A 24,984-nucleotide genomic window follows, 5' to 3' on the forward strand; every position below is an offset into this window, starting at 1 on the left:
TGGGCTGCCTTCCTGTTTATACTTCATCTATTAATGTCCATAATGTTCTTTAAGACTCAATTAAAAACAAAAGCTATCTAGGATAGGGTCTCTTATTCTGGTGTTTGTAGATTCAGGAAATCCATGGATAAGCTTTAGGGATTTATAAGATCTCAGAAATTATACATGATGCTTTATGTTGTTATGCATCTTTTCCCCTGTGGAAGGGATTCAGAGCTTTTCTTGACTCATGGCAAACTCCAAGGGGAATGCTAAGACCAATTACGCACTTTCCTGTTTTTAATTTTAATTCCCATTCTATATACCTTGCATGTAAATAGTAGTTTATATGGCATTTGATTTTGCTTATGCTTCAAATTAAGCATATTAGAATGGATTAAAACCCAGTGAAAAAAGGATCACTCATCTGTTCTTTTTGATTTTGATTAAAAATAAACAAAACTGCCTTGAGAGCACCTCATTTCACAGAAACAAAAACCACAATAAATATGTCTGAAGTTATACAGATAAGTAGCAGATATGAGATTTGAACCCACATAAATAAACTTTAGAGGCTGCTTTCTTTACCACTGTACCATTACTACTTTCTTACAAGTCCTTTCTCTTGTAGAGCTTAAGAATAGGGAAAAAAAGAAATAATTAGCCCATACAATAATTATGAAGTGCCTATAAATTCATTTACTTTTTGTTGTTTTTTTAATTTTTTTAATGTTTATTTTTGAGAGAGAGAGAGAGACCGAGTGCAAGCGAGGGAGGGGCAGAGAGAAAGGGAGACACAAAATCCAAAGCAGGATACAGGCTCCCAGCTGTCAGCACAGAGCCTGACATGGGGCTCAAACTCACGAACCGCAAGATCATGACTTGAGCCGAAGCCCAACGCTCAACTGACTGAGATGCCCAGGCACCCCTACTTTTTTTTTAAATACTGTTGTTCAGCCTATTTCTTCTCTAATAAAATATACTTTTTATTTTATTCTGTTGCGAGATCATGGCAACATTTCATATTTTATGAAAATATCAATAAATTACAAGTCCAATGATGTAGTCTAGCCTTCTTGGAATTGTTTCTTCAATTGGTTGCCAATCAGGAAAGAAGAAAGATGCAAGGAATCAAAACCTTTGGGCATTGTTACCCATAATCACACATCTTAGTGGCAGAGATCTACCAAATTGGTTTCATAATTTTTTAAATGAGAATACTGGCCTCAATCACTCCTTCATTTGCTCTTTCAACACATTTATTGCAAATTACCAGGTATTTTTCCAAGTACTAGGATAGAACAGTCCGTAAGAGAGAGACTTTACTGTTCTCACAGAGCTAACATGAGGGAAGAGGAGCATAGGCACTTAATTAATAGTTATACAAATACATAAATTAGATTAGGTAGTAGTAAATGTTGTGAAGAAAATGGATCAAAGTAATGCTATAGAGGAAGGGGGTGAGGCACATCAAGTTGGTTCCAACCAGTCACAAAGTTTCCAAGAAGTACATTCTTGCTGTGTGCCCAGGAAAAGGAAGAGGTGAAAATATATAGTAAATATCTTTGATGACTGCTGTAAAGAGTGACTTGGGTATAGGGAACGTCTTGACAAGGGTTAGATTAGGGAAGTCTCTCTGAAAAGGTGATATTTCAGAAGAGACCAAAATGAAGGGGAAGAGCTAGCCATGCAAGTTTGAGTAAAGAGGATAGTTAGAGGAAATAACAAATGCAAAGATTACAAAGCAGGAAACAATGTTTGTTTTTACAGAAAGAGAAGGAAGTGAACAAGGGAGGCTAAAATGAGCAGGGGCTAGATGTTGCACGGCTTTATCAACATCCATGGCAAGATCAATTCAATATGTAGCTATCTTCTGGAGATTATACAACAGAGGAATGGTGATGATGTAATGTAATCTATACTATTAAAATCTCACTGGTTGCTGTGTGGAAAGCAAAAAAAAAAAAAAAAAAAAAAAAAAAAAGAGAGAGAGAGAGATATTATGAGGCTTATGTGGAAAAAGGGAAACCAGGTAAGTGGCTCTTGGAGTTCAGGTGGCCAAATGGAAGATATTGTTGCTACCTTGGAAAGATCATAAAAGAATGGGTATATAAGGAAGCAGGCAACATAGGCAGTTACAAAGCAATGTCCTAAGTGCTATAGTAGGAGAGAACACCATGAGAGCATGCAGAGGAGAAAACTAACTTGGACTTGGGGACTTCAGATGAAGAATTCTTATGACAGAGGAAAAGAAAAGAGTTCTGTTCATGATTAAGAGACAGGCAGGGGCAGGGGGAGAAGTAGAATGGGATATTCTGAACAAAGTCAGCATCATTCCTAAAATTCTGTAGTCTTTGATGGAGGAGGGGAGAAACAGAAAACTAGACAGGTGGGCAAGGTCTAGACTTTGAATGGCCCTGTATGCTTTGCTGAATGGCTTGGATTTAAGCCTGAAGGCTACTGGGAATTACAGAAAGACCTCCAGTTAGATCCTGATATGCTCAGATACACATTATTATTTACAGATCACTTGGGGAAGCATTTAGACAATAAATAGAAAAAGAAAAAAATCTAAGATTCTTCAAATTTACAAGGGTGTGTGTGTGTACATATATATATATACATATATATATATGATACAATTACATATATAATACAATATATAATTTTGTTAGCTCAAAGTTTATACTAAAGTCAAATAGATTATTACACATATACATACACACACAGTTTTATTTTCTTTCCTTTTCCATGTCTCATCCAATTCCCTGACATAAATAAAAATACCCCAGACTTATTTTTTAATGTCTGTTATGATTGGGCGTGTGTTGATGTTTAGAAATGATGTTCTCTGCCAAAAAAAAAAAAAAAAAAACACAGAAAAAAATTGTGGAGTTTTATTTCCCCCTAACCTTCCTGCCAAATGAAATTTGCTTCTGTTAACAGTTGTTGATTTTCCCCTGGATGGAGAGCTGCATATCTCTGAGGAGCCTGTGATAGCCATTCCAACCTGAGTTCCAGGCCTGTGTGGTTCCCCAGAGCCCTAGCTGCTTAAGCTTCAGGGCTTGGCACACAATCTATCTTTGTAATATGGCTTGTCCCAGTGGAGTGTTAAAATGATGACTATGTTTGTATGTATATGCTCATGCTGCTTTACTGTTATGTTTTCATGTTGCTGATGCTGGTTATATTTTTAACTAATGCGATTTTATTGTATTTTTGCCCCGAAGCTATTTAAACCAAGCATACAATTTGGGGAATCTAATAAATAAATAAATGCAGAGCCCTGAAGGAAATGTGGCAACAGACAGTGGAATTTATCCCAATATTTAAATGAATTCACTGTGACTAAATACTTGGAGTTAGAAGACTAGCAACTGTAGAGAGACAGAAAGGAATTTTTTTCATCCTGAAGTTAAAAAGACATGAAAAACAGGGCTGAAAAAATATACTGTTTTTTTTTAAAAGAAATGTTAAAGCCCCCCTGAGAAAATAGCTAATAATGGTGTTGCAAATATAATGAATTATTTAAATTGTGAGAACAATCTAGGGAGGAAAAAAAAAACTTTTTATTGTTTTAATGGAGTTTATACGTTAACTTGTCATTCATTGTAAAATGCTTTGAAAAGTAAAAAGCACTATGTGTTGCATGTGCACATAGCTTCCTGCATTACCTACAATCACCATGTGTCAGTCCCTGCTCAGTTCCTAGCTTGAATAACTGAGTATTAATAATTCCTTTACCTAAGGCAGCTGTTTGCTGAAGGTTCCTAGATAGTCTTCACTTGCCCTGAAACTACTGAGAATTGGTTTGGCAGCATGCCAATAGTTTCATTTCACTTTCCAACAGGGTGCGGACCTAACCTTGGCCCACTTCTGCCTCAGGAGACCCTTAACATCCCATTAGTAGGTTAGGATGTCCTTGGTTTCTATAGACCCTTAGAGGAGGGTTGCTTATTAAAACCTACCTTCTAGCCTATCTGGAACCTGTGTTGGGGTTGGTGGGATACACTGTTCTGATCTTCTCCATGTTATGTGAGATGGATTCCCTAGGGGCTACTGCCTGCCAGATAGCACTGTAATTTCTGCTGTGAACAAATAATGAAGTCAAGCCCAGGGCTTCCTTCTTCAATTTGTCCTCATCCTATTGGACCTTGATGATGGCCTCCATGTTATCTAGATTACAGATGCTATATCATTTGGTTATTAATCTGACCACCCCTCTCTTCCTCCCACCTCAGCACACTTCCAGGGCATGGTTTTTGTGTTTTACTTTCAATCCTAACAAACTGTTTCTACCCCTGTATGTGGCTTCCACTGGAGACTGTCCTGATAAGAAGTTGGATGGGACTATGAAAACCATTTATTGGTACCTGGGATTTAATGGAAATTTTAATAATAAAGAAGAGACCATATTCCAAATCTTTAATGCTTACTCTTTGGGTCAGTGAGAAAAGCTGAAGAAAAGGAAATGGAAGAGAATATGTGGACACGTAAGCGCAAATTCAATTATGTAATATTAAAATGATTTTGGTGTTAAAAATACATAGATATATAGACACAAAACAAATGTTGAAGCAAAATTGCAATGCGGTTATACTAAATGTCCCCCAGTAAGTTAAAGTATAGAAGTTAAATCTATGTAAAACAAGTAAAACATTGTTTTTAGTTCATTAAAATTAAGTTTTGATATTTGAAACTCCACCATGAGCATTCTATTTAGAATTTAATATATTATGAGAATGACACATGTCTACAGCATCTAAATATTACTGTACACAATGTGTCAATCTGTTGAACTGGCTATCTAATTGAGAAGTCTGTTTTTCCACATACTGTTCAAATTAGCCAATCACCTTAATAGATATGTTAGATACTATTAACTAAAACAGGTTGCAATATAGATATTTTACATTTGGAATTTACTTCTTAGCTTAGCAATAAGCTTAGCTTACAACAGGTGTCAGATATTTACTGGGCATAAATATAAAAAGATTACATTATTTGATTTGATATTTTAAAATAATGCAGAACACTCTGATAAGAAAGTATGTGTATGAACATATACATATAAGGTGTATGTTTGAGGAAGAGCCTGAAAATATTACTTAAAATTTTTAATGGCTTTTCTTTCTTTGGCCTTTTTTTCCTCCCCATTATCTTTTGCCTTTGTCTAAGATTGATTCTATGAAACATGCACATAAAGGATTATTTGAGATTGTAGCTACTTTACTGTATATTTTTTAAATGAGGGGTCAGCAAGCTATGACCTGCAGACCAATTCTAGTCCACTACTGGTTTTTGTAAATAAAGTTTTATTGGAACACAGACAGAATCATTTGTAGACATATACTCTTATGGCTTCTTTTATGCCTAAACAATGGAGCTGGGTGGTTGTAATGGGAAAAATCTAAAATATTTACTATCTGACGTTTTACAGAAAATATTTTCCAACTCCTATTGTAAAGTGGTATAAATTATGGTTATGATTCACAGAACATCTCATTTAAGTGCATACATATCGACAATAACAAAATGTTGTGCTGGAAGATTATGAAACCAGTGACTACTCTGTGCCAGGAATAGCCTATTCTTACTGGGAAGGTCATGGTAGTTTAAGTGGATGCTCTTATGCACCAAAGTTATTTGTGGAAAGGTTTTAGATTCAAATAATGCCAATTAATTTTCTTTGGGAAATCAACATGTACATGAATACCAACTCAAAAACAAATTCTCCAACAAAAAGTGAATAAATCTGCTCATCACATTGCAGGAATATAATATCTAAGTGCAAATTCAATTGATAGTTCACTTAAATAAAGGAATAAAGGCTGACAGTTTAAATAGGTTCTGAAAGAAGCTAACTAACAACTATTTCTACAGGAAAAAAAAAACAAGTTCTATCCTATTGCTTATTTCTTTACTTTCACAAAAGAATGACAATACTCAATTACTGAGAGGTGAATTAATTACATTGTATATTATCCATGTCCTTTGTCTCTTTCCTGTTTTATTTTTTCTATTTTCTGCTGAATGCCTGAAGTCCTACCATTTCACTGATCATTAACCACAACCCAAGAATGAGGGAGCAGAATTTAGACTATGGAAATTAATTCATTTTTGCCCTTATTTTTTGGCTCTATTAAAGGAGGAAGAAACAAGCTGAGGTTCTTCATTAAAATTAAGTCTTTTCATTACATATTGACTTTTGTTATTAATTGTATCTTTTAAAAAAAACAAGAGATATTACTGTATTTGGTGTCAAAATGCATAATTACTATCTTAATACAAGAGGTAAATTTTTCTAAGAAGAAGTGTGGATCTATTATTAATTTCTGTATAGTTAAATAAAGATAATTGACTTCTTTCTTCCTATTTTATGAACCATTTTTTAAATATTTTATTTTAAAAATTTTATTTATCTAATTCTTTTTAATTGTCCTGATAATCACATTGCCAGAAACATAATGGATTCTCAAAACAGGCCTTGTTATTAGTTGATTCAAAAACCTTGGGTCTTTGCTATTGATGTAAAAGTTGTTTATAGTATTGAGGTTACATTGACCTTTAAAGAGCTATTTTGTCCCAGAAAACAAAAAGAGTTTCCTATGGATAAAATCCATTAATAATTAACATTATTTTGATATCTCAGTATTAACATTTCCCAAGGAAAATAAATAAATCTATGAGTGAATAAAATTACCCAATTTGTATCTCATTGCAAGTAGATATTATACCTCTCTAAAAGTAGATAAAGATCAAATTTGCATTTAATTGTATTTTTCAGAAAACCATCTGTATTTTCATTAAAGAAGAATAATTAAAAACCATTAGAAGAAAGGATTATATGATTTTTCTGAGTACACAATTTGCTAATTTCCTCAAATTCAAAGACAATATTTGATTGTCAAGAAAATTCAGTGATTGAGAAATAATAGCATTTTTTATTGTGTGTTTCAGTAAAAATTAATTGAAAATATCTTCAGAATATCTTTATAAGAGAAAAACAAACAGATGATTGAGTCTGATTGTGTATAGTATTTATTATTATCTTGTTTTTTTTAATGTTTATTTATTTACTTTGAGAGAGGGAGAGAGCGAGCAAGCTAGCACAAGCGAGGAAGGTGAAGAGAGGGAGAGAGAGAAGCCCAAGCAGTCTCCACACTGTTGGCACAGAGCCTGACACAGGGCTAGATCTCACAAACTGTGAAATCATGACTTGAGCCAAAATCACAGGTTGGTTGTTTAACAAACTGAGGCATCCTGGTACCTTGTTTTCTATGTGGTTAGGAAACTGTGCTGCTAAAAACATGATGATGGGTTCAGCTGATATGGATAATACATGGACTGGAATTCAGGAAATATTGGTTTTAATTTCCATTCTCTCAAGGCTTAAATATGTAACCTAAATCTTCAGTCACAAGTCAAGTTTTCATACCAGCACTGATTGGAGTGGATTCAATGTCCCTAGGGAGGATGCTATCCCTTTTTGGTTGGCTGTACCGTCTGACCTTTCTGAGTTTTCCACAAAGAATTCAGCATAATCACTGGAATCCAAAACCTCTTCTAGAAATGTCTTTATGGAACAAAGTTCTCAGTCTCAAATCTCTAACACAGAACATTATCAGCTCCTTCCAGGAAGCAGCATGTTTTTGTTACTGTTACATACACAGAAGAATAATTTTATGGAGATGAGCCCTTTTCCTCATCTGCACTGTAAAATAACTGAGCTAAATGATCTTTTCATTTTCTTCCAGTTTAAAATATTTTTTAAATCTATGAGGTGAAATTTTTATGGCAGACTAACATATTCTTTGGGCAACTGAAGAAATTGCCTTTGTGGGAAAGTCCACAGCTATTCTAATGACAAAGCTTTAGAATCCAGTTTATCAAGATAAATTGTGGAAGTGAAAGGAGAACAGAAGCAAACAAACAAAAGAGGCAGATTTACTGAGCTTATTTAATATAATGGTACACATTCCTTCTAGTGTCCTTTGGAATATTTCATTATAATGACCTGTAACAAGTAGAAAGTTCTTTCTTTTCTCTTAAAGTTAAAAAATGAGAATGCACTTGAGAAAAATATTGTAATTATTGGGAGATCATATAAATGTTAATGCATTAAGAGTTAGAAAAAAGGGCAGGGGTAGGTTATATTGCACAGCTGCAGAAGCAGGGAGCTGGATGGAAGAATAGAAAACAGAAATCTTTATTTGAAACTCCAGCTGTGTAATCCTAAGCAAACGTCTTAACCTATCGAGTAATCTTTATTGTGAGGATTAAATGGAATAACAAATGTAAAGTGCCTGGCAATTAGTGTTAATATATACTAATATATACACTGATATATACACTAATATATATATATATATATATATATATATAGTGTTAATATATACTAACTCCTCCCCCTGCCCCTACTAAATTATTACTAATGGAATCTCTTCACTGGCATTTACTATCAAATAATAGATACCAGAAACAAACAAACAAACAGACTAACTCTTCCTATCTTTCTGGAATTTACTCTGTTTTGGACAGAAAATAAAAATAAACAATAATAAAAGACAAGGGAGATGTCCTGTCTATTTTATTTAATTAAGTCATTGGTTGAAAATGCCAGTATTTTTTTTGATAAATGAAAATGACTTTATTAAGGAGATGTACATGAATAGATCAATACAGCTAGTCTTTCTTGCGCATCATTGTAAACATAAACTCCAGGATCTGTGAGTAAGTCAAAGGAACAGAAAAAGTTATTAGATATATAATATAAAACAAATAAGGGTTGGATTCTGAGAGTATAATCAAATTTTGTAGTGAAGAAATAAACTCTTTCACTCAATAATAATTTATTTAGCATTCATTATGTATCAAATACTGTACTTGACTATGTAATTACAAAGATAAAATGAAATTATCCTAGCTTCCTTCTTAAATCTGTGAACAGGGAAGTAGTAGGTAAAATGTATGAATGAATGAATGAATGAATGAATGAATACAAATCCCAAAAGAAATGTAAAAGTTTCCAAAGAAGAAGGAAAGTTAAACAGTTAAAACAGAAGAATATGACCATTTGTAGAAATAATATTAATAACGTTATGCATTTAATTCCCTAATGGATTTGAGAACTTGTTAAAGATTATTCATAATAAATCAAAACCGAAGGTCAATGCATGCTTCATTTTAAATTTGCATTTCATTTGTATTTGTGATGTAAATAAGAGATCACATATGTTCTATCGTCACCCAGCCTATTCACTTAGTACAGCTGGCTGTAAATGCTCCCTTTTTTAGACAGCCATACAGAAAGTTAAAGGACAATCACCATAAATTAGGGTTAAATGATTTCTTTACTTTGCAAAATTGAGACAAAATCAATTCTAGAGAAACCTGTTCCATTATCCATCAAATCCATGCTGAAATTATTCGGTATAAATTTTTACAATTTATGAATGGAAATTGACCTGATGAATAGCTGTCTAAAGATACCCCCCCCCCAAATGCATATGTTTACTTTAGAAATGCTTTATTCCTTGGGGGAAATATGGTTGTGACTATTCCCCTTAAGAGTAGAAGAAGGAGGGGCGCCTGAATGGCTCAGTCGGTTAAGGGCCGACTTCAGCTCAGGTCGTGATCTCAGGGTCTGTGAGTTCGAGCCCCGCGTCGGGCTCTGTGCTGACAGCTCAGAGCCTGGAGCCTGTTTCAGATTCTGTGTCTCCCTCTCTCTGACCCTCCCCCGTTCATGCTCTGTCTCTCTCTGTCTCAAAAATAAATAAACGTTAAAAAAAAAATAAAAAAAAAAAGAGTAGAAGAATGAAAGCATACATAATTCAAATGAATTAAACTGTCATCAATGAGATAAGATTAATTGTATACATTTGGTATTTTATAGATGCATTTGTCCAGAATCTGTCTGTCTCTCTCTCTTCCTCTTTTTTTTTTTTTTTTTACATTATATCCAGAGAGCTAAACACTTGTAAGAAAAGACCAAAGTCTCATTTTAACTTTATTCTTGATGTTTTTACAGGTAAAAACATTTCTTTACAAAACCTTTTGATACTTATTAAATGGCCAGACCTAAGGCTCTAGAGGGTGTTCCCTTCTACCAAATTCTTCCACTTGAAAAACAAACTATTCCTCCACTTGGAAAAAAAACTATACACCCAGTAGCTTTACTAACGGTTCACTATAGAAATATGTACCAACCAAAGCTGTCACAACCAAAAACAAATCAGAGCTAAATTAATGATAAACAGGCAATGAGACAAAGGAAGGAAATCAGTCTGCTATGGATTGTCTTTCTATTGTACTCTTGCTCGTAGACCCTGTGTGTGTGTGTGTGTGTGTGTGTGTGTGTGTGTGTACAGTGCTTTTCAAAGATATTGCACATTGTGTGCCTAGTATGTGAGCTTGGAAGTGAGAGGAAAGACCATCACAACATGAGGGGGAAGGAGAGAAGTATAATCTAGAAAGGGATTAGGAATTAATACTTTCCCCATATATTAATCATAATGATGAAAAAAATGATCATCACTATAGAAATTCCTCAGAGAGAATATGCATTGAACATAAATGCAGAAATTTTCTAAATATGGGGGTTATGTATGGAATATTCCATTTCCTGGTTTCTTCTGCTTCTTTACAATTAAAAGTGAATTCAAGAGTGTTTTTGCCCTTTTGAAACCAATTTAAGTTGAGAGAAACTACACCATATGCTCTTTTAACCCAGGCAATGTACAGCAAAGTGCTGAGCGATTATACGGTGGATTTGATCAGTTTTGACAGCCAGTCTTGAAACTCAAGCCAGAATCCCCTGCTCTTTCTTCCACAGCAGGTTTTGAGACTAAATTATATGACTAATTGCATCAAATTTCTACTTTACCTTGGCAATGGTCTCACAAAACCTGCATGTGCAAAATGACTTTCCTGATCAGCTTTAACAATTCTATGTGCCATGATTATTTTACAACTTCTGTATCAGAATATATAAAATAATGATGGATAAAAATATGTAAATGTCCTCTGAAATACTCTGTCTTATAGCAAAGTCATCCTAGACTGTTCCCTTTCTTCAGTTCCTGCAACTTGTATTCACCAAGTGGAATATTTGATTAGGGAATTTATAATCTGATAAATATAAATTAGTTCAGGATGTTCTCCTCATTCTGTGCTTGAAACATGTCCAAGAATCATGTAGATTCTCTGGATCATTTCCTTAGTGTATTACCATAATCATAGAAGAAATGCATGATGTTCACATTGACAGTATATTCTTTAGAGTAATATATAAGCGAAAGTGAGGTGCTCTAGAAGTGAAGGTCATTAACATTCAATAGTCACCGATTCTATTATACTCCAAACCTGAGAAACTACCTAGTGAGGCTACAAAGGATTGTGTATCACTTACTCTGGATACTCATGAAGCTAAAGCAATCTCTCAAAAACTTCTTAATGTGCAATAATTATTTTAATTTAGGGACAAATAAACATAGAAAAGAGGGATAGGATCTCACTTCTGAGATGAAAGTAAATTAACTTTGGGGAAATTTATCTTTCACAGCATATTGGGGGCAGTGCCAGCAGGTCACAGATGTACACCTCATGAGGAGCCTATAAAGACATCTGTGAGGTGGGGGGAAATGCAGTTTATATTCATAGTGTAACTTAGTAATGACATACCAACCACACCCCAGATGAATGCTTCCAATATAGAAAGAAAAAAGGGAAAAAAAAGTATTTTTTTTACAGCATTTCTGTTTCCATGCAAGGTTGTTGATGAAAAAAGCTCTAGTTCATATGTATTAGTGGACCAACTGAAATAAGAGAGAAACTGACACAAGAATGAGATATAGATAAAGAAAGGGGTGGGGGAGAGAGAGAATGAGAAAGGGAATGAGAAAGAGAAAGGGAAAGAGGAGAGGGAGGGAGGGACACAGACAGGAAACAAACAAAAAAGACAAAACGAATCACATCAGAGGAAAAAAACTATAGAAATTTTCTAAGTTATTAAATGTTGCAGAAGACAAAAATATGCCCTTGAAAACACTTTGAAAATGATTCCTTTCTTATTATCATTCAATATATGCCTCCCACTCCAATACCCAACTCATTAAATAGATCACTTTATTCTCTGTTTGCCTGCTAGATTTTAAATGCTGAATGGGGACCACATTTCTCTATCCTTTTATTTATCTTTTTCTACAAGCACAGTGACTGGCACATAGAAAGTCTTCAATAAATATCAGTAGAATAAATGAACGAGTGAATGACAAATTCTTCCAAATTCTTAAGCAGAAAGAAAACTTCTACTTAAAAAAAAATGTTACTGATTGTATGAATGTTTGGCAGCCTAATGATTTTTTCCTATGATATTTCCAACATGATTTCTAATTTGTTAACATGCCCTATGGATGATCAAATTTTGCAAAGTAACGCATGCAAATGACAGGGTATGGCCGCCCATGGATATGCTGCGACCCGTTGTCACAGTTTTCTTCTTGCAGCTTGCATTCTAGGAGTTATTCAGTTGGAATGAATCAACAATCAATAGGAGGTTACTTCAAGCCTTAAGGAAACAAATTTGGTGTTCAAATAAAATAAAAATTATGCGTTTCTTGTTTCTTTGTTTAGTTTGCTTGTTTGTTTTCCTTGGGGATGGGTTTGGGGTTTGGCAATTTAGAAGTTGGAGAGGATTAAAGTCGTAGTAACTAAAGCATCTAATGAAAGTAGGAAGCAAAACCACAGAAGGTATCGGAGTATAAGGAGGTATTAAAATGAGAAACCAGAGAAATAAAAGAGTGAAAGTGATCTGTAAATTATTTTACACTGTTCCAAATATATATGTTTTTAACTGCTGAGTAAAATATAATATCCATTCTGAAATATTCAAAAAAAAATATATATATATATTTATCAATTTAAAATGATAGTTCATAGAGTCACAAAATTACTGACCTTCTCTGGTACAATTGGTTTGGGCTTCATCACTGAAGTCTCCACAGTCATTGTCACCATCACAGGCCCAGTGGCCTGGGATACATCTGCCATTGGAACACCTGAACTGATTATCAAAGCAAGAGTGAACACAGCCAACTTCATCACTGCCGTCCCCACAGTCATCATCTGGAAAGAAGCACCAACATCAAGGGAGTGAAAACTGACCCAGGAAGAAAATTTTTCTTCCGAAATCTCTAACGTTTCTTTTTGTATATAGAGCATTCTTTTGTTTTTGATAAAGGAATCAATGATCAACTTTCCCATGGACAGTGGGGGAACTATTTTCATTTTGACATTGCTTTCCTTGTGCTTTCACATCAACTACTAACCAAAGAGGAAAAAAGAAATCCTTGACTTGGATTTTAAAATTTAATTTCCATTTCACTCAGAAATGACTAACCATTGACAACAAATCTATGCGACATGAAATAATTATAAAATGAGAGGACAATGATGAGTGCAGGAATTTCATGAAATGATACAGCTGGTGATATAATTATTGTGGAAAACTGTTCAGACCCACAATCTCTCTACACCCCACAGTGTATAACCGTATCTTTAATTCAGACCTTTCTTCTCCATTCTCCAACATGAAGAGTGACTACGTACTCCCCTTCCCCTACTAACTGATAAGTGTGTATTTATACTGGGAAATTGTCACTATCATTAGCAATGATTTATATTCTTTATTAACAACCATTGCAGGAGGGAGGTGAGAGAAATGTGAAGTGGAAATAGATTAAATTGAAATCAGTGGCTGAGAATGTATGATTTATACATAATTCATTTACCTGTGTTCGGTATAATTCAGCATAGGGATACAATTGAGTATAAGAAAAAAAAAAACATCATTTGTACATAAATAGCAAGGTGGCAGAAATGAGACCATTTGGATAATTCCATAATAATTTATAAACTCCTCTGTCCTGAGAGTACAGAGCACTTTACATAAATGCTTTGGGGAACTCAAATTGTCCAGGTCATTTCCTCAATTATCCCCTTTACTTCACATCTGTCGAATTAGACGATGTCCAGCATAATGTCTGAACACAAATCTCTTCATTGCCCCATGGGACAGATGTTGACCTCCATTACTCTTAACGCTAATCTCTGCTGAAGTGCCAGGTGCCCTCTTACCACTTGTCTTAGCCATTTTGTTGGCTCTGCAAGCTTCTCTTATGAACTATGTCTCACCAACAGTCAGGCCCCCAATCAAATCAGTGCAATACAGTGAACAGTAGTACTTGCCAGAGTCGCAGTGCCATTTGCTGCTAATGCATCTTCCACTTTTGCATATAAATTGAGTTAGTGGCTCACAAGTTGGAAATTCTAGGAAAGGTATAAAAACATTCAATAGGTAAGATGTTACTGACTATGCTTGGCTTAAATTGTATCTCATTTGCTAATGGGACCAGAACTCCACCCCTGTCTTTGACAAAAGGCACAGAGGAAGCAGTATACAAATATAGTGACATAAACTTCTTGAGGACATAGGACACCCATACTTTTAATATTTTTTAAATGAATACTGTACAGGGACTGAAAGGCAAGGAGAATCATTTGGTGAAAGACCGTTTGTATTCATTATACGCAAAGTAATGTGTGTATACTTTAAACAGAAAGGCCTTTACTGAATACAGAGAACCAAGTAGGAAAGTAAGATCTAAGTTTGCCTTTTAGAGATGTCAACATCAAAAAGTGAAAGTAAAAACAAACAAACAAAACATCTCAATAAAATCAGTTCATGGATATCATAAAGTTATAAATGTTTCGAGGAGTGAATTCTAAGGTAAAAAAAAAAAAAAAAAAACCCAAAACACAAAACACAAGAATTCTCTGAAAATCGACAACAGTAAAGAATTAGAATTCAAAATGAAATTTTACTCTATTAAATCCAAAGACCTCCTTTCCTAACCCCTAAATATCTATAACAACAAAAAATTTAAACATAGACATAGAATTAGCATAGAAAAAGATTCTAAAAAGAGGTAACTTGCTAATTCAAAGGAGTAGTCAATTCAGCAAAGTGTCATAAAATGATCAGATAATCTAGACTGATTGGAAAAAGAAAAGAAAATAATCTAGACTGATTGGAAAAAGAAAAGAAAAGGCAAAAGGTAGTAGTAATCAAAGAATACAATTGCCAGGAAAAAGACTTTCATTTATGGTGAAAGCAATTCACATAGTTTACATAATGTGCTTAATACCAGGTATTTTAGCTCTCAGCACAATATTCATAGAATTATAAAACCATCACCCACAAGAGCTCATTTAACAGACATCAAAAAATAGAAAAAGAAGAAAAAAAAAAACCTCCATCAGTTCACTGATACAAAGAAATTGACACATGGAGATAGATCTGTGCCCCACATTCTTTTATATTGTTCTTTTGACAGCTGGAGACAAAGCCATTTTGTAGCAAATGGCTGCTCTTCTCCTTAAAACAAGTGGCTTACAATCATAGTCTATATTTGGTGGGAGGGAGACCATAAATATTTTCAACTTGTACTCTGCAGGCTCTGTCTCAAGCCTACCAAGATGGCTGAGCAGGCTAGTGTTTGGCTGTCCAAACTTCTTCAGCCAAATTATTAACCTCTTATTTAACTACACAAATATTTATCTATAGTTTTTTTTTGGAGTTTTGAATACTATTTAGAGGAAACTATATGAATAATAACAATATCTTTCCTAGCTTAAAACAAAACAAAACACTGACTATATCCAATCATTTTAGCTGTAAGAAAATAAACTCTGAAAAGTTACGCTTGCCTAAAACTGGCCATTATTTCCTTAATAAAAAAACAGGTCTTTAGAGTTTACTTCATCAAACTCTCCCTCCATTCTTTATTCCATCACCAATTTCCTATATTATTTTCATTTACTATCCATGAATGTACTTAAGCTGCTTTTACTATACCTATGTTTTTAGTTTATAGATGTATTCAACTTGAAGTTTAAGTATTTCTCATAAATTGTTCCATTATGTATGGTAGACTTCCTTGTATTTATTAGAAATGTGTCTTTAAATACTTCCACTGTTTTAGCATTTGGTTTCCATGCTAGTCACTACTGGATAATTTTACAATGTTGGACATTTCAATCATTTAAAGTTTTTTTTATCTTTAAATTCTTTTTTTATTTTTTTAATTTTTTTTTTTCAACGTTTATTTATTTTTGGGACAGAGAGAGACACAGCATGAACGGGGGAGGGGCAGAGAGAGAGGGAGACACAGAATCGGAAACAGGCTCCAGGCTCTGAGCCATCAGCCCCGAGCCTGATGCGGGGCTCGAACTCACGGACCGCGAGATCGTGACCTGGCTGAAGTCGGACGCTTAACCGACTGCGCCACCCTGGCGCCCCTTATCTTTAAATTCTATAACACTATCATTTTTTATTGTTTCAAGTTTTTATTTAAATTCTAGTTAACATACGGTGTAATATTGTTTTCAAGAGTAGAATTTAGTGATTCATCACTTACATATAACACCCAGTGCTCATTACAGCAAGTGCTCTCCTTATTATCCATCACCCATTTAACCCATCCCTTGCCCACCTCCCCCTGAGGACCCTCAGTTTGTTATCTATGGTTAAGAGTCTCTTACGGTTTGCCTCCCTTTTTCTTTTTTGTCCCTTCCCCTATGTTTGCCTGTTTTCTTTCTTAAATTCCACATATGAATGAAACCATATGGTATTTGTCTTTCTCTAACTTATTTAGCTTAGTATAATACACTCTAGCTCCATCCACGTCATTGCAAATGGCAAGATTTCATTCTCTTTTATACCTGAGTAATATTTTATTGTGTATATATACCACAACTTCTTTATCTATTCACCAGTCAATGAACATTTGGGTTCTTTCTATAATTTAGCTATTATTGATAATGCCGCTATAAACATCAGGGTACATATACCCTTTCGAACCTGTATTTTTGTATCCTTTGGGTAAATACCTAGTAGTGCAAATGCTGGGTCTTAGAGTAGTTCTATTTAATGTTTGAGAAGCCTGCATACTGTTTTCCACAGTGGCTGTACCATTTTGTGTTCCCACCAAGAGTGGGGGTTCCCTTTCTCTGCATCCTCACCAACATCTGTTGTTTCCTGTGTTGTTAATTTGAATCAGTCTGACAGGTATGAGGTGGTATTTCATTGTACTCTTGATTTGTATTTCCCTGATGATGAGTGATACTGAACAACTTTTCATGTGTCTGTTAGCAATAATTTAAAGTTTTTTTTTTAACTTTGGGGGAGCTTGGGTGGCTCAGTAAGTTAAATGTCTGCCTTCAGCTCAGGTCATGATCTCATCGTCTGTGGGTTCAGGCCCCACATCAGGCTCTGTGCTGACAGCTCAGACTTGGATCCTGCTTCGTATTCTGTCTCTCTCTGCCTCTCCCCAGCTTGTGCTCTCTCTCTCAATAATAATTAAACTTTAAAAAAATTAAAAACTAAAGTTTTTTAACTTTAAATTCTATAGCACTATCAATATTTAATTTATTTTTTATACAGAAGAACATGCAAGATTTACCTAATGATTTTGGTCATGCATCTTTAGGTCTATCCTTCATTTTTCTTTTAAAATGGGTGATGGGCATTAAGGAGGGTACCTGTAATGAACACTGGGTTTTATATGTAAGTGATGAATAAATAACTTCTACTACTAACTTGGATTTAAATAAAATCTTGGAATACAAAAAATCTTTTAATATTTTAAGTACCAATCCCAGGTAGCCTGAAGGCTGAGTCATGGGGCTCACACATGGGCAGTTTGCTCCATGCCCTTGCCCTCCATCTTTAGGCCCTCTCACCTATTGGAAAGGATGCTGTCATCCATCATGCTCTCTTCCTGGGGACAGCAGTTTCCTGCACTGCACTACTGATAAGAAGGTTTGAATGGCAGTTACAATCAGACCTCATATTGGACCTGCTCTTCTTATGGGACTTGGGCCTGTCTAACAGTTATGTTTCCCAAAGGTCCCCTGCAGGCCTATTCTGGATCATCCCTAAGAGTTAGGACTTTACAGCATACCCAAAATTATGTTACTGAGCACTTTCATACTATTTTAACCAGTGAATCACATGAATGATGGCATTGTCAGAAAGTAAGAATTTTTAATGGCACTGCTAGAACTTTTATAGAATGATTTGCATTTTTTCCTTTATTAAAAACTATGAAATTCTTAAGTTAAAAGTGTATATTAATGTATAGTTTTTGGCAAGTCACAACTAGCTAGAATAGTAAAATGTGAGCAAATTAATTTTGCATGATAGTGTCAAAGACATATCCTGTGCCATATCTTCACAATAATATTTCAAATTACATTGGAGGCTAAAATATTCATCCTCACTCTTAAAATGGTGAAACACTAAGTCAACTTTGGAGCCCATGAGAATTCTCTCTAGTGTGTAGCTGAGCTGGGAAAAGAGAATCAGGCAGACTGCCCAGCAGTAGCAACCAGTGGGAAGACTACAAGTGACAGCCATCTTTACTACTGGTAATTTACCCAAATGACAACATAAATTGATATTACTTCATAAGTAACATGTGGGGAAAGTGGTGGGCTCATACCAGATCTGGTTGATATGGCATTGATTACCTGCTTTTCGCTTCTTAAAAAGCTATTTCTTTGTGTGGTTACATTTGAGTATATACATCTGAGGTATTGGAATAGGAATCAAAATTATCCTAAAACTGAACAAATCCCCATTAAATTTTATGATTACCAAAGACGTGCTTCAAGATACAAATTTTAGAATAAATTTAATTTATAAACCCCCAAAATGTGATCAGAGCCTAAACATTATTCAAAGACAGAAGTAAAAAGGAGGCAATCACTGATATGAAGAGAGAAAAGACTGTATCAAAAGCTGTCAATGATGTGACTCAACAAATTTTCTGACATATAAGGGGAAGTGCTCAAAAGAAGTGAAAATGCCCAAGGCATCCTTTAATCAATACTTCTAAAAGAGTTTTCTCGTGTTACCTGACAAGATAATGAAAACTTATGTGTTTATGTTTCAAGAATCAACAGGAATGTTGTCCAAAATATGTTTTCTTCTTTGCATAAATGTTTAATGCTTAGAAGATGTACAGTAGATATGAATAGTGATTTTAAACATCAGTGTAAGTTATGGTTAAAATGAATAAAATCAAAATGCACATTCTATGATATGATGAGATCTAGTTTTGAAAAATAACATCAAATCTTGTTGAATCTATAACAGGTTACTTCACATTTTTTAATCTCTCTTCTATATATTTAGGAACGTATTAACCAGAATCACACATTTAACCAGGAAAGTGATAAAACACCCCAAGCATTTGGAGAATCTGAAATTTGGCAATACTTCATTGTTCAGTAAGTTTTCCAAGTGACCTTTAGGATTCTACCTCTCAGATTCTGAGTGTAAAATCCAGTTCCCTTCGTACCCCAAATCTGAACGTTAGCTTCTAAAGGGTAAAAACTTTCAAAATAAATAAAATAATCTAAAACCCGGTATACCTTCAGTCTCTAAGAAAATAAGTCATATACCTGACCACAGTGAATACAACATACATACATGCATATGATGCATATATGTACTTAGATGGTTGTATCTCATTTCTGATTTATTTTTTACATAATAGTTACATTATTTCTCTTGGTAACCACATTGTCTGATTTAGTATAGGACAAGAGGCAAATTATATAAAGTTTTAAAAAATGAGGACTAGAAGAAAGGATAGGGCAAATCACTACAAAGAACAGAGGTATTAATTTAATTAATGAAAGCATTTTATTAGCCAAAAAATGGGGCATATCTCCCAAATAACTCCTGGGGTTATCACAGTATTCCAATAAAAGATAATAACTGAATTTCGGAAAAAAAAAATAAGAATACATTTAAAACGTTAAATTATCTTTGGATTTTCTACACTTAATGCAGTCAAATGTGCAACACATTTTAAGAGTTCCACCAAAAATTTAAGTATAATATAGGACACTTCATTTTTCACTAATGTTGGAAAATAATGTATCCATAATTTCTTAGTATGTTATCACCAGTATCTAATAGTGACAGATAAATTTTAAGTTCTGACAACAATATACATCTTCTCCTAAAAAATAAAACAAAAGCTACTTAAATTAAATTAAACATTTTCTCTGTTCTTCCCTATTAGCATTAATTTAAAAGTTAAAAAGAGTATCTGAATATTTCAGTCTGTTTCTAGGTACTTGTTCTTTTTAAAATACCAGCATGAATTCTTATATTTGACAAAGAGTTAAATGTTAAACACAATCTTTTCTTTCTTGACTTTATATAAATAGCCTTTGACTGTGGATCTTCCATGAGACACAGATTGCAAGACACTTGGAAAGATTACCTGATTAACTCTGACAAAGAGAAAAAAATATATAAAAGGAAGTGGCTTACATTTTTTCCTATTAAAATTACACTAAAGAAAACTATATTTTATTTCTGTAGTTACTTCAACCTCATAGAATGTTTAATGTGGAGTAATGGACTGTTAAGAAATCTTCTATTGTTGCAGGTGGTGTGCTCAATTTATCTATTATATCTTTCACTTAAAATTTATTGCCAGGTTATATGTATGCTATTATGTAAATGGCAACAATTTTCTCTCTCTCTCAAGGGTAATCATCGTTGGTATGGTACTTCTATTTATCCAGTATACAAAGCTTAGAGGTAGTTTTTAGATCCAATTTGTTTCTTTCCTATCTCTAGGAATCTTCCTACTTATTTCTCCTTTTTGGTCTCAAAATGAATAATTCTAATTAACTAATTATTGAACTCTCAAAGAAAAGCTATCATAGGTTTGTTTTTAGAGTATGTAGTCCACATCCTACATGTATATAAAGGTGACCATCATGTGGAAAATGTATACAGGATCCAAATTAAAATAAATGACAAGTTAAGAATATTATAGAAGTCCAGGGATAGGAAAGTGTTGTCTAAACCTGAAATAGATGATATAATGCACATTACACGTTATTATTTATTAAGTATGAGATATTAAGCTAGCTATGTATATACATTACCTATACTCTTCACAACAGCCCTGAAATTTTTATATCCAACCTGAATTGTAAAACAAAAACAACGTAAATTGCCTGAGGATATACTGCATAACCAGCAAGTATCAGAGTAAAATCTGGATACTAGTCTGCTTCCAAAATATATTATTTTTCCCCATACCATGCTGATCATACCAATACTTATTAAAACATCATAGTGCAGAAAAATTTGGGGAAGGATGAAAATTTTAATTCTTCTTTCTGTCGTTTATGCCATCCACTTACATTTTAATTCTGATTATTATCTATTCTAAGGTATAATTAAATGTGGTTATGGGAAAATAGTGCTTTTTAAAATTATATAGATTATAGGACTATATCCTCTGGGAAAATATATAACATTTCCTGATAATGATACTAGCTATGGCTCTTGAGAATTGGTACTTACTTAGGACAGACTTCAAAAGATCCAATAAAGTAAATATACTTTGGTGAAAACCATAAGAAAACATTGTACCACAAATAATCTTCATTTTGCTGCTCTTTCTTTGTTGTTACATAAAACCTTATTTTATACATCACGTAAGTCCTATATAAAGAACAGAGTTTGTAGGCAGGCAAACCTGGATTAAAATCCTGATTTTCTCACTAATTAATATATAATTGGGGATAGTTACTTAACATCTCTGGTCTCAAGTGTTTCCTCTGTAAAAGAGTAGAAAACTGTTTCAAAAGTTTTAATCATTCAGAATATTGGGAACTTTATACAAGACAGAGATCTAGGTCTTAGTGATACATCACCTAGAATAAATGAATAAATGAATGAATAAAATAGTGCTAAATACTGGGAATACAAAGTTCACCATTTTCATTTCTAAGCATGCTTACAATCTAGTAAGAAAATATTTGTAGTATAATTAAACAAGCGACTTCAATAAATCTCTGATAAATGCTATGATATAAGCAACACAAGGTGTTATTGCAACCCAGAACAGAAGCATCAAAACTACTCTCAGCTATTGCACACCAGAGGAAGTTATATACAAGCCAATATGAATAATATGTTCACATCAAATCAGGAGAACAGGAGGGGAAGGGATGCTTTTAGAATATTCTAGAAAGACAGCATTCCTGAAGGCCCAGAAGTCAGAGTAGATAAAATGTTTAAAAAACTAATATTTTCAAAATAGCTGCAGTAATGTGTAAGATAGATGTAGTGAAATTTTAGAAGCTACAAATTGGCTGGTGTGATAGATTTAGAAATAATCACTACTGATATAAGAGACGCTTAGAGGTCAAATGGAACATCCATCCATGGAATGTATGAATGAAATTAACAGAAGAGCTAGAAAGATATATAGAACACTTCTGGCAATGAGAAAGACAAATGAAAAATGCAAAAGTAATAACCAAACATTTTAATACATAGTGCATATGCAAGAAAATAATACAAATTTTCAGAGTTGAGAAATGAAAAGAGAACTGAAAACTAGGTTATTGAGTTTCCATAGCTTTGTGAATATGTGTAGGCATGCGTGTGTGTGTGTGAGTGAGTGAGTGAGTGAGTGAGTGAGAGAGAGAGACTGATTTTGCCTACAAAGGCAGTAGAAGAATGCTGGATCAGTAATCTAGATGTTTGGGTTTTAATATCAACACTAAACAAATGATATGATAATTTCTTAGTTGCTCTTAAGGTGTGGATCTGAGCATAGACCCAGGACCCTCAGAGGCTAAACCCTCAGTGGAAGGTTGGAGGAGATAATATCCCCTCCCAGTATGAAGAGAGGTCTCAGCCTGGATTGTGAATGGAAAAAAAAAAATATGTGTGTGTGTGTGTGTGTGTATGTGTATTATGTATGTATGTGTGTATATATATATATATATATATATATATATATATATATCCCAAAATTTATAGATGTGAAACTGTATCATAAGCTCTACTGTCTATAGTTCAAAAAACCTCAATTAAAAAAAAAAATCAAAGTAAAGATGAATTCAGGGCATACAATATTTCAGACAATAGGACAATAGGTTGTTCAGGAAAGCCGTGGCCTCAAGACAGGCCTCATAAGACTTTCACAGGGCCAAAAAACATAGAAGACAGGCTCAAAAAATTACAATAAAAAAGGGGTGAAGGAACGAAGGAAGAAAGTGGAAAAGGAGGGAGGGGGGAGGAAATAAGGAAGGGAGGGAGGAAAGAAGTAGAGCTAACAAGCAAGCAAAAGAAAAAATATGTATCTGGTGAGTGGAAATTTAGCAGATCCAAAAAATGGCAGAATTAAATCCATAAGATCTTCAGATATTTAAAAAGTATCTAAATGCCTCATTAGCACAGTAGATAGTGCTTCAGTCTCATAACAGGTATATGACAGAGACTATAGAATAAAATATAATAAACACTATAAAATAAGGAAGTCAAAACATATTTTAAAAATAAAGGCAAAGGGCGCCTGCCTGAGAGGCACAATTGGTTGAGCCTCGGACTTCAGCTCAGGTCATGATCTTAAGGTTTGTGAGTTCAAGCTCCACCTTGGGCTCACTGCTATCAGGGAGGAGCATGCTTTGGATTCTCTGTCTCCTGCCCCCCCTTCTCTGTCTATGCCCCTGTCCTGCTTGTGTGTTTTCTCTCTCAAAAAATAAAATAAAATAAACAATAAAATAAAGATAAAGATAAAGATAAGGATAAAACAAAAGCATGCTTAAAAAAAAACACCTTAATGGGGCACCTGGGTGGCTCAGTCAGTTAAGTGTCTGACACTTGGTTTTGGCTCAGGTCATGATCTTGCCATTTGTGAGTTCAAGCCCTAGGTAGGGCTCCTCACTGATTATGCAGAGCCTGCTTGGGATACTTTTTCTTTCCCTCTCTCTCTCTGCCCTCCCCTGCTTGTGCTCTCTCTCTCTCTCTCAAAATAAATAAAGTTAAAACAACCATACATACACCCAGAGGAAAAACAGGCAGACTTGAAAAGGAACCAAATAGGGCATTTAGAAATCAAAACCAGTGTTGAAATTTTAAACTTTAAGGAGTGATTAAATTATAAATTAGTATGTTTGAAGAATTACTAAACTAGAAGACATATCAGAAGAAATATCCAATGTTGCAGTTTAAAGATAAAAAATAATTTATAATAAATACAGAATCATGGAGAATAGATTAAAAAGAGAAAATATTAAATTCATAGTCCAAAAACATGAAAGAGAAAATGGGGATAGGTAATAATCAAAAAGATGATTTCTTGGAATTTCCCAGAATTTATGAAAGACCTGACTTTAGATTAAGGAACCACAATTTAACTCAAGATAAGTAAAACTAAATTCATGTATAGAAACACTGTAGTGATATATTAGGATGCCAAGAAGAAATTAATGAAAACTAAAGTCACCTATAAATTATTTGCAGTATTGAATCGAGAGTGAAAAATCTATTCTCCTCCCACTCAAAAGAAACAATAAAATAAAATAAATAAAATAAAATAAAAATGAGAATTTCCTACAAAGAAATCAACTCCCTCTATCAAAGAAAATACTGAAAGAATATTTCATAGTTAGGCATAGACAGAGGAACCAGAAAATATGTAGGAGGGAAACCAAGAAATATCTTGTCACTGAAGACAAGAGAAGTATTTCAAGGAGAAAGACCACATGATGGTAACATGAGAGGTAAATGGAAATGCATTACCCACATTATTTTTTTCCTGTTGAGCTTGGAAAATACAGTTTTTGTGGAATGATTTGAGGAGAAAAAACAGTTTTCGTCTATTGTAGACTGAGTGGAACATTGATACATAAAATTTATGAAACTTTTCCAAGACATTTCACTATGAGGAACGTAAGAATCAATGTGACAGCTGATGAGACATATAGGATCAAAAACAGTTAAGTAGTATGTTGGTGCTAATCTTTTTAAAGAAAGGTGAAAGTTGAACATACATAAACATTGATGGGAAGAAAATAGTGCATGAGACTAAAAATATAGTCTCTTTATACAAA

General features: G+C 34.0%; 1 protein-coding gene across 4 annotated transcripts in view; it reads right to left on the reverse strand.

Annotated features, from left to right (window-relative positions):
* LRP1B (LDL receptor related protein 1B) overlaps positions 1–24,984 on the reverse strand; it is a 1,910,230-nt gene that overhangs the window by 691,594 nt on the left and 1,193,652 nt on the right. For all 4 annotated transcript variants that reach the window (XM_045479681.1, XM_045479680.1, XM_045479683.1 and 1 more), the window contains exons 19-20: positions 14,227–14,307; positions 12,937–13,104 (exon numbers count right to left, since the gene is read on the reverse strand). In XM_045479681.1, the coding sequence (XP_045335637.1) occupies positions 12,937–13,104; positions 14,227–14,307 (249 nt within the window). The remainder of the gene's footprint in view (positions 1–12,936; positions 13,105–14,226; positions 14,308–24,984) is intronic.

This window comes from Leopardus geoffroyi, chromosome C1 (assembly GCF_018350155.1).
Source record: "Leopardus geoffroyi isolate Oge1 chromosome C1, O.geoffroyi_Oge1_pat1.0, whole genome shotgun sequence".
Lineage (NCBI taxonomy): Eukaryota > Metazoa > Chordata > Mammalia > Carnivora > Felidae > Leopardus > Leopardus geoffroyi.